Source organism: Bufo gargarizans, chromosome 1, assembly GCF_014858855.1.
Source record: "Bufo gargarizans isolate SCDJY-AF-19 chromosome 1, ASM1485885v1, whole genome shotgun sequence".
Classification (NCBI taxonomy): Eukaryota; Metazoa; Chordata; class Amphibia; order Anura; family Bufonidae; genus Bufo; species Bufo gargarizans.
In genome coordinates, this window is record NC_058080.1 from 213,567,375 (window position 1) to 213,593,659 (window position 26,285).

The 26,285-nt window shown below is 41.2% G+C and overlaps 1 protein-coding gene across 1 annotated transcript in view; it reads right to left on the reverse strand.

The window, feature by feature from the left end:
- LOC122945932 (bifunctional heparan sulfate N-deacetylase/N-sulfotransferase 3-like) overlaps window positions 1-26,285 on the reverse strand; it is a 550,006-nt gene that overhangs the window by 28,973 nt on the left and 494,748 nt on the right. The window contains exons 10-11 of the mRNA XM_044305192.1: window positions 15,754-15,924; window positions 4,832-4,941 (exon numbers count right to left, since the gene is read on the reverse strand). Coding sequence (XP_044161127.1) covers window positions 4,832-4,941; window positions 15,754-15,924 — 281 coding nt within the window. The remainder of the gene's footprint in view (window positions 1-4,831; window positions 4,942-15,753; window positions 15,925-26,285) is intronic.

Below are 26,285 nucleotides of genomic sequence, written 5' to 3' on the forward strand. Positions count from 1 at the left end.
TCAGGCACAGCCGCCACTGCATTTACCCAGTGTGCTGTTAGGGAGATATAACATCCCTGACCTTGCTTACTGGTCCACATATCTGTAGTTAGGTGGACCTTGCCACACATGGCGCTGCGCAGTGCACACCTGATTTTGTCCCCCACTTGGTTGTGCAGGGAAGTGATGGCTTGCCTTGAAAAGTAGTGGCGGCTGGGCACGCCGTACTGTGCGACAGCCACCGCCATGAGGCCTTTAAAACTCTCCGTCTCCAGCAGACGGAATGACAGCATGTCAAAGCCAAGTAATTTTGAAATGCTGTCATTCAGGGCCAGGGATCGCGGTTGGATAGGGGGGTACTTCCTCTTTCGCTCCAGTGTTTGGGAGATAGAGAGTTGAACACTTCCATGGGACATTGGTGACCCAGGTGGTGGCGTTGCTGGCAGATCCTCTGTTTTCGGGGTGGCAGGTGGCACTGTCACTCCAGAGGTGGATGAAGATGCCTAGACTGCAGCAGAAAAGGAAGCAGGAGGAGCCAGAGACCTATCTTTGTTTTTGAGGTGTCCACTTCACTGCAGCTCGTGCTTAGCACTTAAATGCCTGGTTATGCAGGTTGTGCTTAGGTTGAGATCATTTATACCTTGCTTCAGGCTCTGATTGCACAGCATGCAAGCCACTCGTGTCTTGTCGTCAGCACATTGTCTGAAGAACTGTTCAGGCAACTCCTTGGAGCTGGCTTTGTGTGCTCGGTTCCTTGGTGCGGTAGGCAGTAGCAGGCGTACTGTCTAGGGGACGGCCGCTCCGCTTTTGCACCCTGCTCCTTCTGCTGTGCTGGTGGCTCTGTGCCACCACTGCCTCTTCCTCCAAACTACACAGGTCACTCGCATGAACTTGGATCCATGTGGGGTCAAGGACCTGATCGTCATCCACATCATCTTCCACCCAGTCTTCACCCCTGCCCTCCTTGTCGGTCTGCACACTGCAGAAAGCTACAGCAGTTGGCACCTGTGTTTCGTCATCATCCGAGACGTGCTGCGGTGGTTCTCCCATGTACTCATCCTGAAACATAAGTGGTTGGGCATCGGTGCACTCTTCCACTTCTGGGGCAGGGCTATGTGGATGGCCCTGGAAAACCCTGCTAGCAGAGTCATTAACAAGCAGAAGAGATTACTCCATGACTTGGGGCTCAGACTGCTTGGCTGATTTGCAAGGGGGTGAGCTGAAAGACTGATGGCCATGGGCTGCAGGTGCCAACTCTGATCTTTCAGCAGGAGACTGGGTGGGTGACAATGTGAAGGAACTGGAGGCACTGTCAGCCACTCAATCTACTATCACTTCTACTTGTTCTGGCCTCACCATTCCTAGAGCCGCATTCAGCCCTACCAAATGACGTTAAAGGTTCTGTCGCCTACTCGCACCTGAGGAAGGTGTTTCACTTGTGCGTGTAGCTGGCACAGATTGACCACGTCCTCTCCCTGCAACAGGAGCTCCACCAGCAGCACCACGACCGAGGCCACGTCCCGTATTTGATGATTCGTCATTCTTTGCGTTTACCCACCAAACTAACAGATGGTTTATGTCCGGCGACAATGTAACAGCTAATAGTCAACAATTAAGTTCACTGAGAATAATGCAGTGCCAGTGTCATAAAGAGGAAAAAATTCTTGAGGTCACACAACAGTGTGACAGGTGAATTTTATTCCCAAAAATTTTTCATTTGTCAACCAACAATGTAACTGCAGTATTGACTGATTGTATTTGACTGTCAGAAATGCACCAAAGGCCCCAGATGTAGAGTCTTGCAAATAATTGGTGTTTTTTTAAACCTAGAATATAACAGCAGTATCTAACGCTAGTATGCAACAAAGGCCGCAAATGTATTATCTTGCCCAAAATGGGTGTTTTTTTAATACCAGAATTTAACAAAAGTATTTACCGCTTGTATTGGACTGTCAGAAATGAAGCAAAGGCAGAAAATGTATTATCTTGCTCAAAATGAATGTTTTTCTTTAAACCAGAATATAACAGCAGTCTCTAACGCTTGCATTGGACTGTCAGAAATGCACCAAAGGCCGCAAATGTATTATTTTGCCCAAAATGGGTGTTTTTTTTATACAGCAGTATCTAACACTTGTATTGGACTGCAAGAAATGCAGCATAGGCCGCAAATTTATTACCTTGCCCAAAATGGGTGTTTTTTCAAACCCAGTATATAATTTCAGTTTGTAAAGCTTGTATTTCACTGTCAGAAATGCAGCAAAGGCCCCAGATGTAGGGTCTTGCCAAAAATGGGTGTTTTTTTAAACCCAGAATATAACTGCAGTATTTAAAGTTTGTATTTTACTGTCACAAATTCAGCAAATAACCCAAAATGCATTATCTTGTAAAAAATGGGTGTTTTTTTAAACCCAGTATATAATTGCAGTATTTAAAGCTTGTATTTCACTGTAAAAAATGCAGCAAAGGTCCCAGATGTAGGGTATTGCAAAAATTGGTGTTTTTTTAAACCCAGAATATAACAGCAGTATCGAACACTTGTATTGGACTGCCAGAAATGCTGCAAAGGCCGCAAATTTATTATCTTGCCCAAAATGGGTGTTTTTTTAAATCCGGTAAATAATTACAGTATTTAAAGCTTGTATTTCTCTGTCAGAAATGCAGCAAAGGCCGTAAATGTAGGGTCTTGCCAAAAATTGGTGTTTTTTTAAACCTAAAATATAATTGCAGTATTTAAAGCTTGTATTTCACTGTGACAAATGCAGCAAAGGCCCTAGATGTAGTGTCTTGCAAAAAATGGGTGTTTTATTAAACACTGAATATAACTGCAGTATTTAAACCTTGTATTTGACTGTCACAAATGCACATATGCTGTGCTGGTGCACTGAACTTGCACAAAATGGCCGCTGATGCCCAACTTACTAACAGACAGATAAAAGTTATTTTTCTCTGTCACTGGGCTCAGGGCAGGGTAAAAAAAATGGTGCACTGCACCCACAAAACAAAATCCCTGTAGATAGCTGAGTTAACAAGCACTTCTGATAACAGATTATTTCCTATTCTGTCCCTCACAGCAGCAGCATCCTGTCCCTACACTACTAAGAGCAGAGTGACGTGCAGCGCTACATGACTCCAGCTTATATAGAGTCTGGGTCACATGCTGCACTGGCCAATCACAGCCATGCCATTAGTAGGCATGGCTGTGATGGCTTGTAAGGGCACATGAGTTAAACGCTTGTTGATTGGCTGCTCTGCAGCCTGTCAAAAAGCACCATTAACTCGCCGAACACCAAACTCGAACCTGAACTTTTACTAACAAGTTCGGGTTCATCGTCCAAAAATCTTAAAGTTTGGTACGAACCCGAACTTTAAAGTTCTGGTTCACTCAACCCTAGTTATAACGCTTCTGAAAACGTGTAGAAATCTGAGTCTCAATTCCTTTTGGGATTCACATCTCCACCTATGCCTTGGTTGAACTTGATGGACGTATGTCTTTTTTCAACTGTATTAACTATGTAATTATGTAGCTACAGTATGTGACCATGTTATAACGGAATGCCATAACGAAATACATTATGCTGATCTGAACCCACCCTTAGTCACTTGCACAGGTTACATTGTGACACCACAATACTACTATTTTCAGAGCAACAATCTCTTCTGTTCAATGTGACAAAATATCTATTTCTTGTAAATTCTTTTTTTATTTTTTGTGAAGTTTTAAGATTACAAGTATGAGAGTTACATCACAAAATTTGAGAAAATCTGGAGCAAGTGGACCGATTATCTAACTCCCGCTAAAGCACTCCAACTGTTTGGACTTTAACCACGACAAAATATCTATTTCTATACATGAAAAAAAAGTTTCCTGGTTGGAAAGCAAGTTGTGATACAAAATATAATATTAAAGGGGATGTCCAGGTTCAGAGCTGAACCCAGACATATCCCCATTTTCACCCAGGCAGTCCCCCTGACTTAGGCATCGGAGCAGTACATGCTCTGATGCTCTCCTTTGCCCAGCACTAAATCTCGCAGGACAAAGGCATTTTCTGGAGTTCCGGTGACGAAAGGGGCTCCTCTTAGGGCTGCCAGGTGGAGGCTTCCACCCAGTAGTGAGCCCGGTGACATCACCGGCACTGATAGGTGGGCTTTAGCTCTGCCCTAGCCTGTAGGGCAGTACGGCTAGGGCAGCGGTAAAGCCTGCCAATCAGAGACGATGACGTCACCGAACACATTGCTGGGCGAAAGCCTCCGCCCGGCAGTGTGTTATTTTAAATAAAAGAGCCTTTGCCCTGCACGATCCAGTGCAGGGCAAAGGAGAGCATCGGAGCATGAAATGCTCCGATGCTAACTTCAGGAGAGCTGCCTGGGTGAAATTATGGGTATGCCCGGGTTCAGCTCTGAACCCGGACAACCCCTTTAAATTTACTCCACTTTTTGGCACAATAGTCATTGAAAAAGAATGACATTTGTACTGAACATCATATTTCTGAAGGTTCCCCTGTAATGTTAGTCAGTGGAGATCTGGAAGGAGTAGATGGAACAGTGAGGTACATGGAACAAGTCAGTATATTAAAGTTGGTACTACATATGCACCACACCGTTCACCTGATTTGGATGTAAATACCCTCAAATTAAAGCTGACAGTCTGCAGTTAAAGCACATCTTGTTTGTTTCATTTTAAATCCATTGTGGTGGTGTATAGAGCCAAAAATGTTAGAATTGTGTCGATGTCTCAATATTTATGGACCTGACTGTATATCATGTGACTAGAATTATATATAGAAAAATGAAACAGGTAGCACGTATATGAAATAAATATTGCATAACAACAACCTTCAGTCTTTCTACTTACGTTAGTGCTTCTGAGTAATTGTAATGTGGAGAAACTCCCAGAAACCTCTGTACTTCATCCATCACGTTAGCTGGGTCTGTTCGTAACTGTTGTCCATCAACAATAAGAAGCTATAAGATAGACAAACATAGCTCTCAGTAAAAAATGGTGCATACTACACACTAAGGCCCCATGCACACGGCCGTTGTTCACGGCCGTGTACGGGCCGTGGAACCGCGGCCTGGATCCCTCCTGAGAGCAGGAGCGCACGGCGTCACTGGTTGCTATGACGCCGTGCGCTCCCTGCTGCCGGCACAGTACAGTAATACACTGGTATAGATCATACCAGTGTATTACTGTATTGCGGCGGCAGCAGGGAGCGCACGGCGTCATAGCAACCAGTGACGCCGTGCGCTCCTGCTCTCAGGAGGGATCCAGGCCGCGGTTCCACGGCCCGCACACGGCCGTGAAACACGGCCGTGTGCATGGGGCCTTAAGGAAACTATACAATGTTATTCCATGTCACAAATTAGCAACATATGGGATCATTTATCAAACTGGTGTAAAGTAGAACTGGCTTAATTTCCCATAGCAACTAATCAGATTCCACCTTTCATTTTCCAAAGAAGCTATGAAAAATGAAAGGTGGAATCTGATTGGTTGCTATGGGCAACTAAGCCAGTTCTACTTTACACCAGTTTGATAAATGACCCCAATAGTTGTTATCTCTATGAAAGATGCTAGTTACATGAAAGTGCTTGATGTATGAATATTGTTAGAGATGAGCGAATAGAAGTTTACAAAGTGGAATTTGATCCGAATTTCTGAAAAAAAAATCCATTCGCACCAAATTCGAATTTCCTCATGCTTCGTGGCTGCTGCACGTGTTAGAACATGGAGCAAGGAACTCTGAGAACGAGGGATCACCCACAATGCCATGCAAGCAGCCAATCAGCAGCCAGTCAGCCCTGTGATGTCACAGCCCTAAAAATAGCCTCATCCATCTTGGATTCAGCAATTTTCCAGTGTACTTAGTGCAGGGAGAGACGTCAGCAGGCGCTAGGGAACGTGGTAGAAAAGACTTTAAAACTTTTATTTTGCTGTATAGAAGTTCAGGGAAAGGATAGGGAGGAATCATTCCACAGTATTGAAGCAGAACAGGGTTCATTAGGAGTTTACAGCCTGGTTAAAAGGAACAATCCTATTACATCTTGCTGCACTGACTGCGGATCCAAATTGCCATTATACAGCTCTGTAATTCCAGCAAACCGTTCTTGTTATTGGGGTGCAAGTGCTGTTTGACACAGCCATTAACAGGGTTTATTACAAGGAGATATTTCTACCTCTTATTTGCCCTTGTGCGGTTTAGTTATATGTTCTGAAGCATGTTTTGGCTTGTATTAGTGGGAAAAAGGGCTTATTAGCCATTGTGCGGTGAAGTGAGAAAATTACAGCCCTTTTTGGCATGTATTAGTGGCACAAAAATATATATTATTTCTCTTTCAGCGGTGCAGTTATTTGTTTTAAAGCAATTTTTGGCGTGTACTAGTGGCACAAAAATATATATTATTTCCAGTTCAGTGGTGCAGTTACAATACATGTCCTTTATGGCTGACTGGGTGAATTTGGTTTCTGCACAGCAACACCAGCAACTTGGCCAGGTGACGCCGCTTCTGCCTCCACTTTCTTATGTCTTTGGTCCTGCGACAATGTCCGCCTGTGCCTCCTCCTTCACCGTGTCCTCAGCCTCCACTGCAGGGACAATTCACAGTGCCCCTCCAGCATACCACATGTGCAGGGCACATCGTTTGCCTGGGCGAATGGAGTCACACAGGGGAGGAATTGCTCAGTGTCCTTCATCAAGAAATCGAATACTGGCTTTCTCCTTGAAAACTCAAAATCGGAACCATGGTGACCAACAATGGGAAGAACATGGAGTCGGCAAAGCATCAAGGAGGGCTGACCTATGAGCCCTGCATGGCACACGTGTTCAATCTGCAAGACATCCTAAAAATGGTCAAGAAACTTTGCATGCACTTCAGCCACTCGTACCATCCCATGTAGTCAGTTGGCCGCTGCCTATCTGTGCCATTGTTCATCCTCTCGCAGGTCTGACCGGGGGGCCCTCTGCGCTCACTTTCCTCTGCCATGGCTGCTGGGGAGGGATGGGGGGGTAGGATTAGTTCCAGCTCCATCAGCAGCAACTTGAGTCTACAGTCGCTGATTAGTAGCTTTCAACTGCAAAATGAAGAAACTACTCACCAGCAGTAGCAGGACCTGAACCAGCAGGTGGTGGAATACTTGGACAACACCCTGCCATGCCACATTGAAGATCCGCTGGACTACTGGGCAGCCAAACTGGATTTGTGACCACAACTAGCCGAGTTTGCCCTGGAAAAGCTGTCCTGCCCGGCCAGTAGTGTGGCATCAGAGCGGGTGATTAGTGCAGCAGGGGCCATAGTTACCCCAAGAAGAACTCACCTGTCCACCCAAAATGTGGAGAGACTGACCTTTGTCAAAATGAATCTGGTATTGCCCCCCACCTACCCACTATGTCACTGGGCCGCTCTGTGGTCTACTCATGCTGCTGTCACCTCACCACTCTGTCTCTGAGCCACTGTCTGGTCTCCTCATGCTGCTGCCACCTCAACACTATGTCTCCTCATGCTGTTGCCACATTACTACTCTGTGATCTACTCATTCTGCTGCCACCTTAACACTATGTCACTGAGCCACTCTATGGTCTCCTCATGTTGCTGCCACCTCAACACTATGTCTCTGGGCTACTCTGTGGTCTCCTCATGCTGCTGCCGTATCACCACTCTGTGGTCTCCTTTTGTTGCTGCCACATCACAACTCTGTGGTCTCCATATGCTGCTGCCACATCTTAACTATGTCACTGGGCCACTCTGTGGTCTTCTCATGCTGCTACCAGCTCACCACTATGTCACTGGGCCACTCTGTGGTCTCCTCATGCGGCTGCCACATCACCACTCTGTGGTCTCCTCATGCTCCTGCCACATCACCACTATGTCACTTGGCCACTCTGTAGTCTCCTTATGCTGCTGCCACTTCACTACACCGTGGTCTCCTCATGCTGCTGCCACCTCAACACTATGTCTCTGGTCTCCTCATGCTGCTGCCACTTCACCACTCTGTGGCCTCCTCATGCTGCTGCCACCTCACCACTTAATTACTGGGCCACTATTTTGCCTTTTTGGCCTGGTTGACATTATCATTTATTTGACCCTTCTTCTGATCTGTCAGAAGGAAGGAAAAATGAGACATACAATGGATCCTGTGTATGTAGCAGCTGTAAGGCCTGTATCGTCCCATCAGAATTGGCTTATGATTTGGTAGCCAAAAGCAGGAGTGGGTACAAAACACAGAATAATATATTTATGTGTCATCTCTGTTTTGGATCTACTCCTGTTTTTTTATTTGGCTTAAGCAATACTGATGGATAACTGACAAAATGCTGACTAAGTGAAGGTGGATTCTCAACAGACAGGATCCTTTTTTGGGGGTTATTGTTCTGACGGTTCAGAGGATGGGCAAAATAATCAGTGACGCCAACACAAACTTACTGCTGACACCCTCTCCATTTTGCACAAATTGTAAATAGAAGCAGCACTATGCGATCCTTCGTCGATGTGTGAAGGGATGCAACAGCCTCACTGTTAACCCTTGATTCAACAGGCCATGAAGTAAATGTAGAAAAAATGGCACCGGCAGCATCTCACATCTTCCAAACTTTTATTGCGACCCCCAGACAAGTAAAAACAGCAACATTTCGGCTGAATCCCAGCCTTTGTCAAGCCTGACAAAGGCTGGGATTCAGCCGAAACGTTGCTGTTTTTACTTGTCTGGGGGGTCGCAATAAAAGTTTGGAAGATGTGAGATGCTGCCGGTGCCATTTTTTCTACATACACCCTCTCCATTTTGTCAGGGGGGCTGTGTTTATTAGAACAGGTTCTGTTATAGACATCTATGTGGAATCAGGTGACGACGGTATAAAAGGAGTGCGCTTCTTCTTGATGCTCACATCGCCCTGTAAGGCAGAGTTAACACTTCAGTTATTTGGTCAGTTTTGGCCCCGTAACTGCCCAAATAAGTGAAGTGTGCAGTGATTCTAAGAGTGAAGCTTGTCATATACGTGTCATACTGACTCACAGTACCACAGCAGACTCCCTATGCGTGTTACTGCAAGGCACAGTGTTCTACACCACTATAAAAGCTCTCTGCAGCCAGGAAATAACACGATTCACCACAAATAATTTCGGATCAAATCAAATCTTTTCGGAAATTCAACGAGCCAACCGAATAAAATTTTTGCGAAATTTGCTCATCCCTAGATATTTTATGTCCTCCAATGTATTTTCTGTACAGAACTTTAGAATATGTTGGCACTACATAATGGTACAAATGGGTTTCGAAACTTCCTATTTCTATACAGTCATGTGAAAAAATTAGGACACCCTTTGAAAGCATGTGGTTTTTTGTAACATTTTTAATAAAAGGTTATTTCATCTCCGTTTCAACAATACAGAGAGATTAAAGTAATCCGACTAAACAAAGAAAACTGAAGAAAAGTCTTTTCAAGATCTTCTGTAAATGTCATTCTACAAAAATGCCTATTCTAACTGAGGAAAAAGATAGGACACCCTTGCCCCTAATAGCGAGTGTTACCTCCTTTGGCTGAAATAACTGCAGTGAGACGGTTCTTGTAGCCATCTACCAGTCTTCGACATCGGTCTGAGGAAATTTTACCCCACTCCTCAATGCAGAACTTTTTCAGCTGTGAGATGTTTGAGGGGTTTCTTGCACGTACAGCCCTTTTCAAGTCACCCCACAGCATCTCAATGGGATTCAAATCTGGACTTTGACTTGGCCATTCCAGGACTCTCCATTTCTTCTTTTTCAGCCAATCTTTGGTTGATTTACTAGTATGTTTTGGGTCATTGTCATGTTGCATGGTCCAGTTCCGCTTCAGCTTTAATTTTCTAACTGATGGTCTCACATGTTCTTCAAGCACCTTCTGATACACAGTAGAATTCATCGTGGATTCTATGATGGTGAGCTGACCAGGTCCTGCTGCAGCAAAGCAGCCCCAAACCATGACACTTCCACCTCCATGCTTCACAGTTGGTATGAGGTTCTTTTCTTGGAATGCTGTGTTTGGTTTACGCCAAACATGTCCTCTGCTGTTGTGTCCAAATAATTCAATTTTGGACTCATCTGTCCAAAGAACATTATTCCAGAAGTCCTGGTCTTTGTCAACTTTATCTCTGGCAAATGTCAGTCTGGCCTCAATGTTTCTCTTGGAAAGCAAAGGTTTCCTCCTTGCACACCTCCCATGCAAGTTAAACTTGTACAGTCTCTTTCTGATTGTAGAGGCATGTACTTCTACATCAACAGTAGCCAGAGCCTGCTGTAGTTCTCGAGATGACACTTTAGGGTTTTTGGAGACCTCTTTTAGCATCTTGCGGTCTGCTCTTGGGGTGAACTTGCTGGGGCGACCAGTCCTGGGCATGTTGGCAGTTGTTTTGAAAGCCCTCCACTTGTAGACTATCTTCCGGACAGTGGAATGGCTGATTTCAAAATCTTTTGAGATCTTTTTAAATCCCTTCCCAGACTCATAGGCTGCTACAATCTTTTTTCTGAAGTCCTCTGACAGCTCTTTTGCTCTCACCATGGTGCTCACTCTCACTTCAACAGTCAGGAGCACACCAAACTAAATGTCTGAGGTTTAAATAGGGCAAGCCTCATTCAACATGCAGAGTAACGATCTACTAATTATGTGCACCTGGTGTGATATACCTGTGTGAGATCTGAGCCAATTTAAGAGGGAATACATGTGAGGGTGTCCTATCTTTTTCCTCAGTTAGAATAGGCATTTTTGTAGAATGACATTTACAGAAGATCTTGAAAAGACTTTTCTTCAGTTTTCTTTGTTTAGTTGGATTACTTTAATCTCTCTGTATTGTTGAAACGGAGATGAAATAACCTTTTATTAAAAATGTTACAAAAAACCACATGCTTTCAAAGGGTGTCCTAATTTTTTCACATGACTGTATAAACATCTGCAGTGCAAAATATTTTGCTATTGCAATGGATTAAAAAAAAAAGCAGGAAAGTACCTTGAGCAACCTTGTGTGTTGTCTCATCTTAGACAATAGGGGCATATCTTTTGGATATGTCCTCATTGTCTTATAGGTGCGAGTCACACCACTGGGATCCGCACCTATCTTCTAAATGGAGCCCCGCAAAGTGGTGGCTGGAGGACTCAGTGCATGACTGGCCACTGCTCCCATTCACTTTTGCACCCTAGAAAAAGGTCCCATTGTCTGAGATGAGACAACCCCTATAAAATGGTGGCCTCCTCCTAGAGCTAGCTAGTTCATACTACCATGTTGTGCCTTCCCAGGCCAGGAGAATCCTGCAAGCCTAGGAATTCTGATTCAATCTTTTTAGGACAATGGGGAGATACTAATTTTAGGCTGCTAGAATAAAGTGGTAGTGGTAAAAATGTATGTCAATCCATAAGAAGTAGGGCAGCTAAACAGGGACACCTATTAATGAGATCCACAGCACCATGGGTATAACTATAGGAGATGCAGAAGTAGCAGTCACACTTGGCAGCCCAAAGGCCTCTCAACCACATAAAGAAGACACTTCGGGTGACTGAAGATCCAAGTTATATCTCTGCATGTCATCCTCAGGATCAGGCTCTGTAATATTAACCCCTTTGAGCATAAGTTTTATACACCAAAATAATGTTTAATTTTACAGTTTAATCAGATTAATAACCAATTATAATAATTAGTAATTGTGACAATGTTAGGCTACTTTTACACTCGCGTTTGGTGCGGATCCATCATGGATCTGCACAGACGCATCTGTTCAGATAATGCAACCATCTGCATCCATTCGGAACTGATCAGTTTGTATTATCTTTAACATAGCCAAGACGGATCCGTCTTGAACACCATTGAAAGTCATGGAATGGAGGCGCAATGGAGCCAAACTGATGCATTCTGAGCGGATCCTTTTCCATTCAGAATGCATTAGGGCAGAACTGATCCGTTTTGGACCGCTTGTGAGAGCCCTGAACGGATCTCACAAACTGAAAGCTAAAACGCCAGTGTGAAAGTAGCCTTAATTCAAATTTTTTTTTCTTATCAGTCGCTTATAACTCAGGAAATCATTTTATTTTTCATACATGAATTGCTAGATGTTGAAGATTTTTGCAATCTCCCAAATACCTTTTTCTTATAGAATAGCAATCACTGACTGTAGATCTGTATGACAGGTTGCCCAAGAAGTGCAATCTATCTATCTTTCCACTAAACATTATGAAATGTATGGAGATAGTTGTTATACATGAACAGAGCAAACAAAACTAGGTTATGTACATACCAAACAGTCAAGTCTGTAGTTTACAGATATACACAAACAATGATTAGCAATTTTTTTTGTATTTTTTTCCCCATTTTTGGAGGTGACAGCAGCATGGTGTGATTCGCATGAAAGTATCACCTAAGTGATTAAACAGATATGCCATCACAGGATAGAGCTGTCTTGTTGACTTTACCATCTGTCCCCAGAAGTGTCTAACAATGAAGATGATGTATTGCCTCTCAGTGTTGTTTCTGACATTCATCTGACAAGTACTAGATATTTTTATGCTTTTTTGTCTTATTATTTTGAAATATCTATAAATTTCTCAGCAATGGAAGACACCATGCTTATTTGAGCTTTTCATATTTACGGCACGATCCATATATTGTGATAGGCTGGAGTGACAACAGCTTAAGAAAATATAGAATGCTCCACAGTAATCCATTCTGTCATATGCTATAACCCTTTTAATTAAGATGACACACAGCATGTTTTTTTTTTAGCGCAATGCAGATATACAGTAATAATCACACCAAAAAAAATAGAATATTGTTAGAAAAAGTTCAGTATATTTCTGTAAAATGACAGAATCACAGGAAATGTAGCTTAATAAAATATTTATACTAATAATTAACAGTTTACAGCTATATTTTTGATAGTGAAAAGTGTAGGTAGAATGAATCAGAGTGAAAATCACAAAATGTGACTCTTAACCATGCACAGAAAGTTATGCTTAATTCCCTTTGCATTTAGATGCACAAGGCCTCATGCACACGACCGTTGTTTTGGTATCCTATTCTTGTCCGTTTTGCAGAAAAGAATAGGCATTTCTACAATGGGCCGCCTGGTCCGTTCCGCAAATTGTGGAAGGCACACGGGCGACTTCCGTGTTTTGCGGATCCGCAATTTGCGGACCGCAAAACATACAACGGTCGCGTGCATGTAGCCTAAGGCTACAGCTCCATGCTATTGCATGCGAGTTGTGGAAAAATGACGGCACAACCTCAATATTTCTCAAAAGAGAAAAAAGTTGTGAAAAATCTGACATTGTCGACCATGGCATGACAGACTTCTGCTGGTAGCTCTAAAACAGGTTAGCCACAGTAAGTATGTGTAGAGCATTTAGTCTGTGAACTCTTCAAGGTTATTTTTGGCCTTGAGGATACAAATATTTTTTATTATTTTGCCTTATATTACTTTTATTTTTAGGTCAATAGAGCTATGTGAGACCTTGGGGGTCATTTACTATACTGAAATATGCCTAAATTAGGCATATTTCAGGATCAGATAGCAGCACAACTAACCTGTGATAGTTCGGAAGTGCCAATGTTATGGAGAGACCAGCTCCTCTTCATAACTTTGGCTGACCCACCGCCAGTTTAGGGCTTTATTAAGACCGGCGTCTAAAACACCAGTCTTAAGAAATGTGCCTCCTTGGATTTTTTTGTCTTTTTTTGCAGGACGAGTTGTAGGACCTTGGAGCAGGATCAGGACTTTGTTAAAAGGAAAATATGATAAGGGAATGGCCTTTTAAATCATATTTTTGGTGTTTTTTTAATTATCCATGTAATTGTTTATATTTAAAGCTAATTCCAAACATTTTCACACTGGTCATTCAGCCTAAAATAATAGGATAACACTAACTGTTCTTCAGTCACAGCTAGGGATGAGCAAATCGACTTCGGAGCGAGCGCTCTGTACAGTATTAGAATGTATTGGCTCCGATGAGCCGAAGTTATTACTTGGAACTGACTTGGAAGTTACAACTTGGAACCGAACCTGAGTTCGGGAAATGTTTTTTTACAGTAGAAAGTAATTAATTAAGTTATTATGAAAAGTCTCGCGAGACTAAGCAAAGTAATAACTTTGGCTCATCTGAGACAATACATTCTAATACTGTCATCCGAAGTGGATTCGCTCATCCCTAATCACAGCAATTTCAATTATGTATACTATTTAAACTTTTAATTGAATACTTTTTTTTTTCTTTTTAATATGTAACTTTTTATTTATTTCTTTTTTAATTCTTATTTTAGTCCAACTTGTGGACATGAACTGCAGTTACTTTGTTTGCTCATTAATTACACTACAGTAGTTCTGCATCGCAGTTTATTATGTATGTCAGCATTATACTGACAGGCAGCCTGTTAGACCCTGTGCATATTTACATGGCAGACCTAGGGCCATTGTTAGGTGCCCAGTTGCCATCACAACAATAAGAACCTTACAATCTCATTACTGGGACAATAAAGTGACAGAGGAAGCTCCCCTCTGTCTAACCACTTAGATGCCATGGACGCTATTGGCCATGACATCTAAGCGGTTATACAACCTGGCTAGGAAAGGTAACAGTAACAGTGCCCTGGTGTACAGAGTGCAGAGTACTGTCCTGGACTTCTAAAGCTCCTGTCAGCACACTGTGTATATGCAACTGTAATTGACATAAAATAGACTGTATGACGTCAGCATAGGGAGTAACAACAAGCACATGCCCCTCACGGTATAGCATGCTCATGTGGTTGATAAACTGTTCAGTATATAGAGAATGCTATCGCCACTCCTACAGAGAGGACTAGCCATGCTGCATGGTGGTTAGCTAGCAAGTAGAGGGGAGTGATTGTTGCAAACTGGCACACTGCGCTAGGGACCTAGTTAGAGGACAGAACAATGACACCCAAAGCAGAAGGGAACACTGAGCCGGGGCAGCTGACAATAGTACTTCTTAGCCCTAGCACCTGTAAGTGAGAGGAAAACCTGGGCAGTGTTGGGTACAATGCCAAAGGAGAAAGGTAAGTCCGTTATTATCATCAGAGAGTTTTAAACCATCAAGCCTGTTGCCTTTAAATAGACTCTTTTTTAACCAATAAGCCTGTTACCTCTTGTGAGACTTGTGTAATCGCCAAACTTGTTGTCCACCGTGAAAACCACTGTTCCAAGTTTTTATTGTGTCCACCTGATTCCTCACCATCATTGAATTAGGAGCCATGTTCACTACTCAATGGCCCAAAAGATCCCAAGTAAGGTATTTTGTCCATCCCTCTCATTGAGGAAACAATGCTTTCTTAGGTATTTGTATTTGCTGCTCTGAAAATAATTAATCAAGTGACCAAGTGACTGTTCTCAGGGCATGTGTTAACATGTGTGTAAAACGTGAACTATATATATATATATATATATATATATATATATATATATGTAGTTTAATTTACTGAGGGTTGTTTTAATCTATTAATTAATAATTATTGTAAATGTCACTGTAAGGAACATGCACAGTCTCAAGTCAGACTTGTGCTATGTAGATATTTTCCTAATTGGGATCTGTTTATTTCCTCTGTTTTATTTAAAAATGGAAACAGGTCCAAAGAAGGTCAGCTTTCCAAAGGAGAGGTTTCAAAAGGTATTTTCCTTTCCAAATCATTGCTGTTTTTGTTGACACCTGAACCTAACCCATGAACCTCAGTCAATTAAACTTTTGCAATGTATTTTCCATTGAGAATTATTGACAGTATCAATGCAGATAATTATATTATAACATGTATTACCTGAGCAGGAGTGAAGTGCTGCAGCCACCGTTCTATGTGTGTAGAATACCATCCAGGCATCAGGCACTTCTTTTGGAGTGATTGTAGGTCTGAAGAAGATTTGCTGCCAGCTGTAATGACCTCATAAAAGCTGAATTTTAGAGCTACTGGGTCCTGGTGAGCACGCTGGTGCTGAAGACAAAAGTAGTCATATATTACTTATTACATTTTTATATTGTAATTATGATATGCTATACAGAAAATAAGGTATTTAAATGTATAAATATCATGTGCCCTTTCTTGTATTTTAAAGGTGTGTCCCAGCTATATCTATATTAAGTTTAATGCATACCTGTCATTTCAAGTGAATACTCAGAATAAGCTGTCATGTGTATACACATGAAGAATTACACTATATCTGGTCTATATGACTTGCATACTGCATTTACTATAATTTCCCCTCCGAAGGCTCTCTCTCTCTCTATTTTACCATGAGCTGGTGGAGAATAGATACTATGATGACATCCTATCTCTCTGTATTACACTCATATGAGCAGCAGCAGATGGAGGACATTAGACAGCAGTAATGAGCAGTGTAGCTGTGAATACAACACAGGGGTGAGATAGAAACTTACTGTACTTGAAACTGCAAATCCAACACAGGGGTAAGATAGAAACTTACTGTACTTGAAACTGCAGCCATGTCTGATTGTGTGTCTCTGCCTCTCTTTCACTCTGTAGCAGCTTTCTCCCCTTCCCCTCTCCATAGACTATAGGCTTCTATGACCAGCATGTAATTAAAGTTCTTAGTGAGCTAGACAGACTTGAGTTTGTCTGGTCTCTCGAGGGTTGGTGACCAGTGCATGGGGTGGGGGAAAAGAGGCTTCTAAACACACACACATATATATATATATATATATATATATATATATATATACATATTGCTTGTACTATTATTTTATAAAAATAAAGAATAAAAAAAGATGTGCAGTATCAGGTTCAGCAATTAAATGTGACCAAGTTGTGGGTGTGGTTTAGTTGGTAAAAGGGAGCGTGGCCTCCCAAAGCCTGGCAATTTTACTATAATTTAGATCAGAGACTGCCTTTAAATAATAATTCAAATCTACAACAACTCATAAGTCATAATTTTCTAAGATCCCTACGCCTCTTAATAAATTTGGTGTATCTCACTCTAGCACGAACTAGATCAAGGTTGGTGTATTAAATGCCAGTCTTGATAATTGTCCTCCAAATAACTATTAATGTTAAAATACATGAGCCAGAACCTGTGGCTTAATATAATTCTAAAAGTTCTGAAGATAATGAAACAATCCAATGCATCATTGATTTTCACAAAGGGTTGTCAATATAAGGGTTGACGTTCATTTTACCCACTCTCTGTGTCTGACTAAAGGTCAGGTAAAGGCGAAGACTAGAGATGAGCGAATATCTAAAAAATTTGATTCAGCTGGTTCGCTGAAAAAAAAAAAAATTGCTTTGATCCGAATTTATTTGCGGTAAATTGCGCTAAAAAGCGGCTATTTCCTGACTGCAGAGAGCCTGTATAGTGGTTTTGAACACTGTGCCTTGCAGTAACACGCATAGAGAGTCTGCTGTGGTAGTGAAATAATACTGTGAGTCAGTATGACACGCAGATGACAGGCGTCACTCTTAGAATCACTGCACACTTCACTTATTTGGGCAGTCACGGGGCCAAATAACTCAAGTATCAACTCAGCCTTACAGGTCGATGTTAGCCCCAAGAATAAGAGCACTCCTTTTACACCGTTGTCAGTTGATTCCACATAGATGTCTACAGAACCTGTTCTATTAAACACTTATACAAGTAGAGACCCCAACAGAGTGGAGAGGATGTCAGCAGTAAGTTTGTGTTGACGTCACTGATTATTTTGCTGTTCTTCAGATCCGTCAGAACAATAAACCTCCAAAAAACGGATCCTGTCTGTTGAGCATCCGCCTTCACTCGGTCAGCATTTGGTCAGTAATCCATCAGTATTGCTAATGCCCAAAAAAACAGGAGTGGATCCAAAACAGAGATGACCGAGTCAAGTATTCAAGAACCGCTGGGTTGCTGGTCAAGACACGACTGCTAGATGACACCGGGAGCTCAGGCCTCTCGCTGCGACTCATGCTGCCACGCCCCCTTACTCTGCTGTGACCTGTGTCTGCGCCAGAAACATTTAGGCCTCTGCCACTTCTCTGTCTGACATACTGTTAGATCAAATAAATCAATAAAAATTAAAACACCCCAAAAAAGTCTATAATTTTCTCCCTTCACCACACAACGGCTAATAAGCCCTTTTTTTCCCCACACTAATACACACAAAAAGGTCTTTAGAACATATAACTGCACTGTTGAGCGGCAAATAGATTTTTATTTTGCCAATAATACATGCCAAAATGGGCTTTAGAACATATAACTGAACTACGAAATGGCAAATAGATTTTTATTTTGCCACTAATACACTACAAAAAGGGCTTTAGTACATATAACTGCACTGCTGAACGGCAAATAGACCCTTATTTTTTCCACTTATACACGCCACAGAAGGCTTTAGAACATATAATTGCACCGCTGAACGGCAAATATATTTTTATTTTGCCACTAATACACAACAAAAAGGGCTTTAGAACATCTAACTGCACCGCTAAACTGCAAATCGCTTTTTATTTTGGCACTAATACATGACAAAAAGGGCTTTAGAACATATAACTGCACCGCTGAACAGCAAATAGGCCCTTATTTTTTTCCATTTATACACGCCACAGAAGGCTTTAGAATATATAACTGCACCGCTGAACAGCAAATAGACCCTTATTTTTTCCACTTATACACGCCACAGAAGGCTTTAGAATATATAACTGCACCGCTGAACGGCAAATATATTTTTATTTTGCCACTATTACACTACAAAAAGGTCTTTAGAACAGATAACTGCACTGCTGAATCACAAATATATTTTAACTCTGTTCAACATAAATGCTGTGGAATGATTCCTCCCTATACTTTCCCTACACCTTAAATAATCTTTCCCTGAACTTGTAAATCTTTTTTTTTGCACAATTAAATCTTTCCTAGCACTGTCCCTAGCGCCTGCTGACATCTCTCCCTGCACTAAGTACGCTGGAAAATGGCAGAATCTAAGATGGCTGAGGCTATTTATAGGGCTGTGACATCACAGGACTAGCTGGCTGCTGATTGGCTGCATGCATGGCATTGTGTGTGATCCTGCCTTCCCAGAGTTCCTTGCTCCATGTCCTCACATGTGCAGCAGCCATTTTAGGAAAAAATTTGATTCGTTACCATGAAGCGCGAGGAAATTCGGCTTCAGTGCGAATCAAATTTTTCCTGAAATGTGGATTGAATTCCACTTCCGTCAACTTCGATTCGCTCATCTCTAGTGAAGACATATGTAGGTACAGTACAGTGTAACCCTATACATTACTTTGCGCAGCATATTATGGCACCATAAATATCATATTTACTTTTTAGATCATAAAGGTTTAAAATATTTACCATTGCCATGCTGATAAAAAATGGTCCAGCAAGTTATGATATTTATTTACCATGGTATAACATGATGTTCTAAGTATACAGCATGTATGTCCACCTACTGAGCTGAATGCTAGTGGATAGGCTTTCTAATTTACTCTCCCCACAATCAGTTCCCTGCATATTGATTCTATGTTCACTGCAGAGCATCACATTTCTCTCATCTGGGAAGGAGCAGAGCCTCTTCAGTATAGCTGAGCAGAGTCTGTCTGACTCTTTTGTCAGCTGCCAGAAGGAGAAGGAGATTGATTCTGTACAGAGCCTTTACCCAGCAGCATAGATTAGCAGCAGCAAGAGGGTTATATGAAAGCAAAAAAAAAAAAAAATGATGAAAAGGTGTTTTATTGTAGAAACACAGTCCTAAAAAAAATTGCTTTTAATTAAATGATCCATAGAACTATATATTTAATATAAAAAAGTGTAAGACCTTATTTGGTGTGTCTTGTGTAAAGCACAACATATAACAATAGCGGTTTAGTTAGTATATCAATAATTATATCTGAATATCATTAAACATGTTATGACCCTTCTCTGACCTCTTTACCACTAAGGGCTATTGGTATTAGTCATTTAAACAGTGGAAGGTAAGTATTAAAGGCTCTGAAATATTTGTGGTGCATGTTCCTATTAAAATAATACTAAAATGGAAGTGCCTTAAGATTAAATATGATGCTCCTGCTTTGAATCCCAATATCTTGTTTACCAGGAAGAATGCTCTACATTACATTGCAAGATTTATGAACATTAATGTCAGAAATGCAGGTCAAGCTCTCAAGTTGAGTTTAATGAGAAGGTATAAATCTGTCTATGGAATGCTAGAGACATATAAAACCTCATTATGTACTGTGTTGTGAAAAAGTAATATACATTTTCAATTTTGTGCTAAGCCAAGCATTGTAGGACAGCACAGTGATTTAGATCCACTTGCTAAGCAATCTTAAGCAATTCATTCTTGAAAATTTCACATTAAAAGGTCTTCTTCAGAAAACAGCCCTATTGTTTTATTCAGATACCTCTTGTGGTTTCAACGCAGAGTGTGATTTTTTTGTTCATGAGCTACTGTGCCAAGAAGCTCAATAATTTGGAAATATATGCGTGAACCATCTTTGTGATATCTCACATTCATTTAGTCTAGCCAGGCTAAGTTTAATCAGGAATTAGTCAAAAAATTGCTTCCCATAAGAGTCTATTTCATTGACATTGGTGTCATAGCAAGTACCATATTTTTTGCTTTATAAGATGCACTTTTTCCTCCCAAAAGTGGGGGGAAATGGCTGTGCGTCTTATAAGGTGAATACTAGTGAGTGCTTTCATTATGGAAGCGCTCACTAGTATGCTTTAGGTTTGGGGAGTAGGGAGTGAAGCGCTGCAAGCGTTTTAATACTCACCCTACCGGTCTTCATTCCTTCCCTGTCATTCCTCCCCTGTCTTCCTGGCCGGCACTGCACTGTCCTGACCGCGTACAGCATCAGGAAGCAGTGCGCGCACTATGACCTGATGCTGCACACAGTCAGGTGACAGAGCAGCGCCAGCTGGGAAAACGGGAGCGGGATTTCTGCCGGAGGTGGAGAGGAGCCACGGCGCAGGACAGGTAATAAAGTTTTTTATTTTAATCTGATCTGAGGTATGATGGGGGTCTCACTAAGGGCTTATATAAGGTCTGATGGGGGTCTCACTATGTGGACTAATATGAGGTCTAATGGGGTTCTAAATATAGGCTGATATAAGGTCTGATGGGGGTCTCACTATGTGGGCTGATCTGAGGTCTGATGGGGGTCTCACTATAGACTAATATAAGGTCTGATGGGGTCTCACTATGTAGGCTGATTTGAGGTCTGATGGGGGTCTTACTATAGGATGATATAAGGTTTGATGGGGTTCTGACATGAAGGGCTGATGTGATATCCTGATAAGGGGGTCAGATGTGATGTCCTGATATGGGGGCCTGATCTGATGTCATAATATTTATGGGGGTCTGATCTGATGGCCTGATATTTATAGGGGTCTGATCTGAGGATCTGATGAAAAATATAGTTTTTCTTATTTTCCTGCAGTGTGTCTTATAATTGGGTGCATCTTATAAAGCGAAAAATATGGTATATATTTTCATGTACTATGAATTTAATTTATACAGAGCTGCCTAATGTCTTATAAAAAACTCTATTCATTTACAGCAGTTTATTCTATGATTCCTGTATTTAACAGAATAAACATTGATCACAATGATAGCAAAAGTAATGGCAGATAACCCAGCGTGCCAGGAGTACTTTAAAGGAAATGTGTTACTATTTTATCTGCCAAAAAACAGATAGTAACACATCTCATTTTTATTTAATCTCTATTTATTTTCTGATTGCTGTTTTTTTCAATTCTATTTCCTAACATGATTATAGAGGCTGCCATCTTGCCTGAGCTGTTCTTAACAGCATTTAGACAGCATTAAAAAATTACTTTATGGCATCCCCAGGACCCATAGACACAATGGTCCGGAGAGGACCCTATTGACTTACATGGAAGAGTTTTCTAGGCATGTGCTGTGATCTGTCACAGTACAAGGAAATAATAGATATGCTCTGACAATTACCTATTGTGAGGTGATATCTCCTTATCATTACAGTCAGGACTAAAACAATATATAACTGCAGTAAAGGGATTTGTATAGACCAAGAAGTGGTACCTATTATTAGGCTTAGTGGGCAGTGCGAAAACTGCAGGATTTTATAGTTTTTGTTTAAATAAAGATACTGACATGGAAAATAAAATTAAAAATAACATCATCAAAAATTCTTTAAAAATATGTTAAACGTCAAAACGTGATTTAAACAATTGTTCATTTTCTGATCACAAATTCCCTTTAAAGAGTCACTGTACTTCGGCACAATTTATTTTAATTTAATTTAATAGAGAATGGTGTAATTAACAAATTTACAAATCACTTAATTTTAAAAATATGCCTGCAAACGCCTGAAAAAGCTGTAAAGTCATGGGCACTTGGGGGCTTACTTCCACCTGATTTGCAGTCCACTCCCTGTTGTCAGGCAAGATCTGTCCCTGTTAATAGAAACTCAGAAGACAGTTCATGATACCTCATGATACAGAGATGACCTTCTGCCAGATACTTATGACAAGCCTACAGGCCTTTAGGTCCACGGCTGCCATTGTGCCTCATGACTGTGGCAAGTAAAACTGTCAGCTACTAGAAATGTAGCTATACCGCCAATGTGCCTGCCGTTGCTCTTACCAGTTATGGAATAGGTTGGAGGGAGTTTTACGAAATGTTTCTGAAAACTCTAAATTGTTTGGAATCTATCTGCATTATATGCGAGTACCACCTGTAAGCAACAGCCATATTTCTTAGCTCTAAATATGGGCTCCTGCATGCTTGCGTTGTGCCACTGGTATACTTTTCTTACTGGTGGAGCAACTCATGACTAACGTCTTGTGAGATGCCAATGGACTTGCACCTCCTTCCTCATACCCTTTAGAAGATGTGTCATTCTGTCATACACTTTAGACAATGTGGTCGCTATTGATCATTACCAATTACCATTGAGCTGGCACAGTTAATCCCACAGGTACAGCTTCCGTGCCAGAGAAATACCATGACGTACAGTACATCTACACATAAAAGGCTTTAGACCAGGCATGCTCAACCTGCGGCCCTCCAGCTGTTGCAAAACTACAACTCCCATCATTCCCTGACAGCCTACAGCAGAGATGTCAAACTCGTGTCCCTCCAGCTGTTGCAAAACTACAACTCCCATCATGCCTGGGCATACTACAGATATCAGGGAATGATGGGAGTTGTAGTTTTGCAACATCTGGAGGGCCATGAGTTTGACATCCATGGCCTACAGCTATCATCCTTCAGAAGGTCATCATGGGAGTTGTAGTTTTACAACAGCTGGAGGGCCGTCGGCTGGGCATCCCTGCTTTAGACAAAGCATTCCATGACATGCGGTACATGCATATTGTGTTGGATTTAGGGGTTAATAAATGTGGACCACTGTTTATTGCTGATTCAATTTTAGATGTTTTAGCAACCATAACAACTGTGGAAAATATCTGAACACAAATATAAGTGCAATAAAATACCCCCATATATTCTATTGTATTTGTTTCTGAATTATATGATTCAAGGCATGTAATACATTTTGTGTAAGGCTGGAAATAGGACAGTACGACAGCAGATACTATAAAACACAATTCATACTGAGGGCTATGATTCATTCTCGGTCTTTGCTGTTCAGACTTTGTATTACACTGCTATATCGTGTTTATTTCCTAGAAATTGCTTTTGCAATCTGAATTTTCTCTTCCTTGCTGTCTGTAGCACTTGAGTTGATTATATATTTTCCCCACTGTTTTGGACTAGCTCAGTGTTCTGGATGTTCTAGGCACTTTATAAAATGATACCACACAACAGTTCATCCTAAGTACACTCAAACTCAAATTATCCAGGTAGTGAATTCCTTCCATGCATTGGCTTTCATATATGGAATGAGTAACATGTGAAAGTATCCTGATTGAAAAAAATACTTTTGCTATTTAATGGCAGAATTGAGTGATATCACAGAATTTATTATGATGTCATTTTTAAGATTATTAGATTTATTTGTTTGATTTATATTAGTGCATGATTAGTCATTCTATTGTGGCTGTGCCTGAAAATCACAATAGGGTGCATAGGGCACAAAATATTGGGTAAAAGTATGCAGCTATGATATACCATAAGGAGAACCAAAGCAACTAGTATAACTTGCAAGTTTTTATTATAACTCACCGAATATATTGAACTGTGATCTCCATTTGAATTAATTGGCTGTTATTTCTCAATATTCACCATCTTGTTAATTGATACATCTTAGAACAATATTGCCATCTCTTCCAATTATGTTTTGCACAGTATGGCGGACAAGCCGAGGTAAAAAGCACTAACAAATTCAAATGGATCCAAGAACCAGAAATCTAGCTAGTGCACACAGGTATATGGCCAGGAAGGGGTTTAAATAGAGCACCGAGTCCCAGGATCAGAACCTGAATGAAAGGTCATGACTCGGCACTCCATTAGTCAGAACACAGGAATAGAGCAGCTGAGCAATCAGCCCACTGCTAGTCTGCTCCAGCACACGTCCGCTGTGGGGATAAAGAGCGCTGCATCCGGTTGCTAAGGATGCTGTCATGTCACAGGGGGCGTGGCTTAGCAGCGCATATCTCCTGTTACAGTCGAGCTGAAGCTGGAGATCTCACCACTGAAGCCCAGACAGGTAAGTTTGTGACAAGGAGATGTTTTGAATCACATTGATTCACCTACCATACAGTGATATTTTCCATCCAAATGTACTGTTTAACCCTTTCATGACCGGGCCCAAAAAGGCCTGAACGTACAGGCAACTTTTTGTGATTTTGTGCACGTGGTGGTTTAGTGACCGTAGCTTTTTTATTTGTTTGACTACCAAATTTTTGCAATTTTTTACTTGACACTTAGAACTTTTTATTAGAATGGTTTTATTTGAGTTTTTTTTTATTTTTTTTAGGTTTAATTTGGAAGAAAACTGCAAATTATTATTAAAAAGTATATATTTTTTTAATTATAGCTTTTTATTTCTTAAGTATTAAAACTGAGACAAAAATTAATAATTGCAATGGGTTCCGTATATTGTAACGATCATTTTTATATATAACATGTATAGGTTTGAAAGAACGGGGTGACTATGGTGACGTTTTTTTTTAGCGACTGCATTTTTTTAATTATTTTTTTTACTCATATTTTAAAAAAATTTTTTTTTTTTTTTTTACTGTTTCCACTGTAACTGGGGCATCCACAGGAGCCCCAGTTACAGGGGAAAACAGCCCCCTGAGGGAGAATAACACATAGGCAGAGCTGATCAGGGTCTCCTTAGACTCTGCAGCTCTGCTTCTGCCCCAGACACCCTTGGTGGTCACGTGGCCCTGCTGCTTCTTGCTCCCTGCAACATGCACTTATTCAGTGCTCTCCTGATGGTACAGGAGAAGGCAGAAGTGTTAATAAACCGCTCCTGTCTTCTACTCAGGGTCCCTGCTGTGTCTGTCAGCCAGGACCCGACCTGCTGCTGCTAGATTGCAGGAGTAGGAGCTTTAAAGCGCTGCCTGCACGTGTATATACACGTGCATGTGCATATAGGATGTATATACACAGTGGGCAGTCATGAAGGGGTTAATTGTCTTGGAAGATTTGGCCACAGATTGGCAGAATAGGTCATATATAGTGGCATGCAAAAGTTTGGGCACACCTGGTCAAAATTACTGTTACTATGAACAGTTAAGTAAGTTGAAGAGGAAATGATCCCCAAAAGGCAAAAAGTTAAAGGTGACACATTTATTTAGTATTTTAAGAAATAACATAATTTTTTTATTTTCATCTTTTTTATTTTCAAAATAACTAAAAAGGAAATGGGTCTGAAGCAAAACTTTGGGCACCCTGCATGGTTAGTACACAGTAGCACCCCCTTTGGCAAGTATCACATCTTGTAAATGCTTTCCATAGCCAGCCAAGAGGCTTTCAATTTGTGTCTGAGGGATTTTCATCCATTCTTCCTTGCAAAAGCCTTCTGGTTCTGTGAGATTCCTAGTCCGCCTTGCTTACACTGCTCTTTTGAGGTGCATCTATAAATCTTCAATGATATTCAGATCAGGGGACTGTGAGGGCCATTGTAAAATCTCCACCTTGCACTTTGAGGTAGTCTATTGTGAATTTTTAGGTGAGTTTAGGATTATTATTCATTTGTAGAAGCCATCTTCTTTTCAACTTCAGCTTTTTTCTTTACAGTTGGTGTTATGTTTGCTTCCAGAATTTGCTTGAATTTAATAGAATCCATTCTTCCCTCTACCCGTGAAATGTTCCCTGTGCCATTGACTGCACCACAACCCCAAAGCATGATTGATCCACCCCCAGGCTTGTTTAGATATTCTTTTGCAAACTGATGTTCTTCTGATGACT